At 37.6% G+C, this 6,211-nt stretch overlaps 1 protein-coding gene across 2 annotated transcripts in view; it reads right to left on the bottom strand.

The window, feature by feature from the left end:
• Rnf141 (ring finger protein 141) overlaps window positions 1-6,211 on the bottom strand; it is a 26,687-nt gene that overhangs the window by 6,260 nt on the left and 14,216 nt on the right. For both annotated transcript variants that reach the window (XM_010615269.3, XM_010615270.3), the window contains exon 5: window positions 2,451-2,558. In XM_010615269.3, the coding sequence (XP_010613571.1) occupies window positions 2,451-2,558 (108 nt within the window). The remainder of the gene's footprint in view (window positions 1-2,450; window positions 2,559-6,211) is intronic.

Here is a 6,211-nt window from a genome sequence, read left to right as displayed (position 1 = left end):
AAAAAAAAAAAAAAAAAAAAAAAAAAAAAAAAAGAAATACACAGAGGCAAACTGTTCACAGATGTACAACACTGAAAACTACAAACTTGCTTAGGGAAATGAAAGAACTTAAAAATTGAGAAATATATTGTATTAGAATATACAATATTGTTAAGATGTCTGTTATGGCTTATATCTAGATGTTCCCTCAAAGCCTCTCCTGCTTTTAGGTGGGGTTTTTCAGAGGTGGTTGGATCTAGGGTGTGCGAATATGGATTAAGGGTGTGTGATAACTAAATTAGCTCAATGATTAGTTTAGCAGAGTTCTGGGCATAGATGATAAACCCCATCCCGGGTCTAGGTGGCCCCAGTCGAAAGGCTTATATCCTGAATGGAATATGAAGGAAAAGATGGAAGACAGGCTCACTGGTTCCTGCCTGCCACATCATGGACTGTTTCTCCTCTGTGATGCCCTCTGCCATGCCAGCCAGTCTTGGAGCCAGCAGACTACAGAATGAAACCTCTAAAACTGAGCTACAATAAACTTTTCCTCCTTTAACTTTGGGTGTTAGATATTTTGTCTCAGCGATGAGAAAAATAATTAAGACAAAATCTATACTAATCAGAGTAGTATGATATTGGAATGAAACAGTCAAGATTAATGGAACAGATAAGTCTAAAAACAGACCCATACTTGAACAGCTGATTTCTACCAAAGTGGCAGAGGCAATTTGGTCATGAAAAGACAAAGCAACTTTCAACAAACAACTCAAAAGGGATCACAAATCTAAAAGTAAAACCAAAACTATAAAACTTTTGGAAGATAAGCTAGTATCTTTCGTATCCTTGACTTAGAGATTTCATAGATATTATACTAAAATAATTATTAATCATGAACTGATAAATCAGACCTCATCACAATTACAAATTCCTATTCTTTGAATTGTCCACTAAAAAGAGAATGTAAAGCCAAGCCAGAGTGGAAGAAAATATACACATATCATATACTGTATCTGATATAGCACAAGTATCAAGAATGCATACAAAGAACTATTAAAGTTCCCAATAAAGGGGCAAAGATTTAAACAGACACTTCAAAGAAGATATACAAAGAGTAAATCAGCATATGGAAAGTTGTTTAACTAGAGATCCATGATGAGATAGCACTATACAGCTGATGAGAATGGCTAAAATTAAAAAGACTGATGGTATGAAATATTGGCAAAAATATAGAACAACTGGTGGTAGTTTAAAAAGGCATGACTGCTTTGGAAAATGGCAATTTTTTAAAAAGTTAAAACACTCACTGACTATACGATCAAGCCATTTTACTTCTAGGTATTTACAATCCCCCAAATAAAAATATATGTCCATAAAAATACTTGTCCAACAGCCTATATAGGAACTTTTGTAACTTATCCAAATCTACAACATGGAAAAATCTCAGTTATAGGGAATGAAAAGAGCCAGACACTTCCCTCCCCCAAACAGTATATACTGTATGATTCTAACTATTAAAATTCTAGAAAGTAAAACTTATTTTTAGCATATGAAAGCAGATCAGCACCTGCCAGAGAAATGACTGGAAAGAGGGGGTAGGAAGCTTTGTAAAGGGGCACAAGGTAATTCTGGGGGCAATGGATTTGTTCATTATCTTGATTGTGATGATGGTTTTTCTGGATGTGGACAGATGTCACAGAGCCAATTGTACTTCAAGACTGGTGTGATGGCTCATGTCTGGAATTCTACCACTCTGGGAGGCTGAGGGAAAAGGATGGAAAGTATGAGCCCTGCCCAGGCTTCATAGCAACTCAGACTCTCAGTCAAAATTAAAAAGGGACACGGCTGGGGATTAGCTCAGTGGTTCTGCAGCCTGCCTTGCAAGTACAAGATCCTGAGTTTGATCCCAGTACCAACAACAACAACAAAATAAAATAAAAAAGGCCAGGACTGTACCCCACTGTAAAGGCCCTGAGTTCAATCCCTAGTACCACAAATAAATAAATGAATATGTGAATGAATGAATGAATAAATAAAATTGTACATCAGATATATGAAGTTTATTTTAAGTCAGTTATGTATCCCTTCAATTTTCATTTTGTAAAACAATGAGCTGGTCTGGCTAATATCTAAAGTGCTCCACACATCCAATATTCAGGATTTATTCCTTATAAACACAGAGAATAAATGTGGAAATGAGAAAAAAAGAAGAAAGAAAGCATTTGATTCTAGATTCAAATCAGGCATAAATCTCCTTACAAGAAAACTATCAAAATCAAGTTATGTTCTCCACATTTTACAAACTTTAGCAATAAAAAAAAGTTTTAATCAGTAAGAGGCATGTCATAAAATTCAAAGTACTAAAGAAATTTCTTGAACATAACTACAATATTTTTGTACTTTTCCAGGTTTATTCATACACACTATGCCATTTGGCTTCTGCATATCCCTGAAGGCAGGAGATAACTTACCATTTATCAATGCACTTCTGGCAAAAGCTGTGAGCACAAGGCAGGATGAGGTCAGCTCGTCCATCCATGCAGATACAACACTCCTCCTCATCGGTCAGCTGCTTCACCCTGCAATGTGAAAGCTGAGCTGGAACAATGACATTCTCTGTCCATATGCTTTCTACTCTGTTTTCACTGTCCTAAAAAACATTACTAAACATCTGTAATATAAAGCACAATACGACTTATGCACAAAGTTAACATCAGACTAAAATCAACATCTTTTAGGAAGAGCAAATACATTAGGGAAGAAATACTAACAGGCATAAATTTCATAAAGACTAGATAAAAGGTAAGTTCTGTGATTGTTAAAGAAAAAATATGGACAAAAACTGGAAATATTCAGGTCTTTCTGAAAATAACAGCCCATTTTAATCACACTGAATTTCTATAAATGAATTAAACCATAATATAATTTATCACAATATAGGATATAATGTGGTCTAAAGTATAGACCTTGCGTCAGGACCTTACAATGCTGAAACCGATACCTGGCCCCAGAATGAATAGTTTAGCTTTAAGTATCAGGTGCTATGGGAAACACAAAAGGGTTAGGAAGCCAACTCTGTGTCCTCAAGGAGCTCTTTCATCTTCTCGGGAAGAAAAAAGATAGTGCATCTTCTCCAGCTACAATTCAGAGTCCCCCGAATGAGCCATGTGCCTTTGCACATGGCTATTTTTCTGTCCTGGGATTACCTTCTTTGTTTACTAAACTCTAATAGCTTAAAACATCCACTTTCTTTCTGCCCTCAAAATCAACATTTACCTCAAGTGATGAAAAAATTGCATAGTTCTTTGAAGATAAGTCTTTGTCATAAGAGTGTCAATAAATGTTTCTTGAAATGATTTTTAATTTTTTTATCTTTTGTGTTTTTCCATTTTTTTTTAAGGTTTCCCTTTGGAAGCAGTATTACTTTTTTACTTATACAAAAAAATAAATATTTCAAAGTATAGATTGTAAGCGACGTAAGGGCAAGAGCTATGTCTGATAAGATAAAGATATATTTCACTCCTTACTGTACTTATAGCACTGCAAGTAAGACACTATAGTAGTACTTTAAAATTTACTGACCTGAGCATATGAATATAAATGTCAAATGTGTATTTCATGTAGTAAGTGCTAAGTAAAAAAGAAAGAATATTTTTCAAACTTGTCAGAAAGATGAGAGAAAAAAAAGTCAGGATTTTGATGGACAGGACATTCCAGGTACATAAACAAAGCCATGGAGCTAGGAGAACAAAAGAGTGTTAAGTGTGTAAATGTAGCAAGGGGAACGAAATGCTGCTGGGAGGGGCAGGGGACTGGAAGAAAAGACTGACTGGAGATAATCCGATCCCAAATGCCAAAATAGTAAGTCTGAACTTGTTCTGACAAACTAGAGTCAGTGTTTAATGAAACTCCCACTGAAAAAATGCTTCAGGAAGATTAACTAGGAGTGCACAATGAAAGACAGAAGCATGCCAGTTAACCTAACCATCAACCTAACTGGAGTAAGAGATTTCTGGGAAGGTACTCTTCCCCTCCTCTGTTCCACCATGCCCTGTACCACGACGTTCCTGCCTTGCTAGACAACTACACATTGAACCCTCCGAAACCATGAGTCAAATAAATCCTTCCTCCTTTAGGTTGTGCGTATTGGGCACTCTGATCACAGCAATGGGAAGCTGACTAACACAGAGAAATGCTACCAGAGTAGTGGGTTATTGGTATGACTATACCTGAATATGTGGTTCAGGAGTTTTTGGAGCTAGTTGTGGGAGGAGTTTGGCAAGGTTTGGAGATATGGGCTACAGAAATCCCAGCATACTCTAAAACAGAACCTGTGATTCTTGTAAGAGCTTAGAAGACCAGAATGATGATATGAATGAAGACAGTGAAGGCAAGGCTCGTGAGGTTTCAGTTGGGAACAAGGACTCTACTGGTAATTGGACTAGGTCATGCATGCTGCTGGCGAAAAAAAAACCCCTGTCAACATTTTGCGTATGTTCCAAGACTTTGAGGAACACTGAGTTTAAGGTTGATGAATTAATTGACCTGGTAAAGGAAATTTTAAGGCAGCTCCAATGTTCAGGCTGTGGCATAGATATTGCTGGCTGCTTTTAGTCAAATTTATAAGAAGAACTGGAAGCAAAAACACAGAAAGATTTGAAAAACTTAAAAATTTGGCCCCAAAAGAACTACATGTAAAATTAGAGCCACATCACTTTGTGAAGAGATCACCACATACTTTTAACAGGGACAAGAAGAAAGATGCTTTGAAGCCATCTCAAAAGTCAGCGGAACCTCACCAATTGCAGGTCAAAGGTTACAAACATGTAAACCTTTCATTTGAGAACAGAAATCCTGGGCCCATTTCTCAAGAAGGGCCATGTAGGGGAAGTGGTTCCCCAGGATTCCTTTTATGAGCTGTGAGGTCACTACAGCCATGATCCAAGGGGGTCTGGCTGCAGCAGGCCTTGGCAGGCTTTGTCTATATGATGCTGGTTGTTTAAGCATGCAGAATGCAAGAGCTGTGGGGTCATGGAGGCTTCCACCCAGATTTCAAAGGAAAACCTGGGAAGACTGGCAATGTGTCCCTGAGAGGTGGGTACACAAAGCAGTGAGAATGAAGTTGAAGGTGCAGTGGATAACCCAGAAAGTTGGAAATGTCAGGAATGTCAACTATGTGACAAGTAAAGCCATAGGCTATGAGCAGGGCTAGCATGAGAAAGAGGCAGTATACACTGTAACCACCAAGGCCATAGAAGTGGCCCAAACTCTTTGGAATTCACATCTCACCACCATGTCCAATGCCAGACATGGAGCCACAACTTAAATGTTTGCTTTGGTGGGTTTCAGTCATATTTGGTCTTGTTCTTTTCTATCCCCATGTATCAGGCACATCTGACACCACATGATTCACACCATGGTTAGTTGGCTCCAAAGCAGAAGCAGTAGTGGAAGGGCATGACAGAGAAAATCTGCTCACCTCATGGCAGAGAGAAAGCAGAGAGGGAAGGGAGGAGCTGGGGACAAGAATATATACGCTTCGAGGTAATGGCCTCAGTGACCCACCTCCAACCAGACCTCACCTAACAGCAATTCAGCCATGAACTCATCAATGGATTAATCCACTGATGAGCATAGCGACACCAAGCAACACCATTATTCAATAATCTTCCAAAAGCCTCACATCTGAACACATAAGTCTTTTTGGGAACATTTCAGATCCAAACCAAAATATGTCAGAAAGTAATAAGACAGAGATTAGAGAATGCCTGTATTAACTGGCTGAATTTAGCCAGTTCAATTCCAATCATGGCATTTATTTGTCTAAACCTGTTTTTTTCACCTGATGTGGGCCGATAATTGTATTTGCATGAGGTTACTGAGAGGATTTAATGCATTTATAAGTGTACAACACTCAAAATTCTAATATCCTTTAAATACTCAATAAATAAAACCATTAATCAAATTATACATCAGATATAAAGCTGTGGTACATAAAGGCCCCTTACAAGTCCCTTCAACTTACAAAGTCTTTTTCTATGAATTAGTGTATCAGAGTATCACTATAAAATCAAAACATACAAAATCAAGATACAGCCTTAATGAACCAGTTAGGCATTGAGTTTTACAGTCTCAAGGCTCGTGAAAAGGCAAAACACTTTCATTCACCTCTTTCATTAAGATGATTGCAATAAGAACCATTACTTTTATTTGCAATCATATGGTATATATA

This window comes from Fukomys damarensis, unplaced genomic scaffold (assembly GCF_012274545.1).
Source record: "Fukomys damarensis isolate Sample0158 unplaced genomic scaffold, DMR_v1.0_HiC HiC_scaffold_16, whole genome shotgun sequence".
Lineage (NCBI taxonomy): Eukaryota > Metazoa > Chordata > Mammalia > Rodentia > Bathyergidae > Fukomys > Fukomys damarensis.
This window is presented reverse-complemented; position numbering and strand designations above follow the sequence as displayed.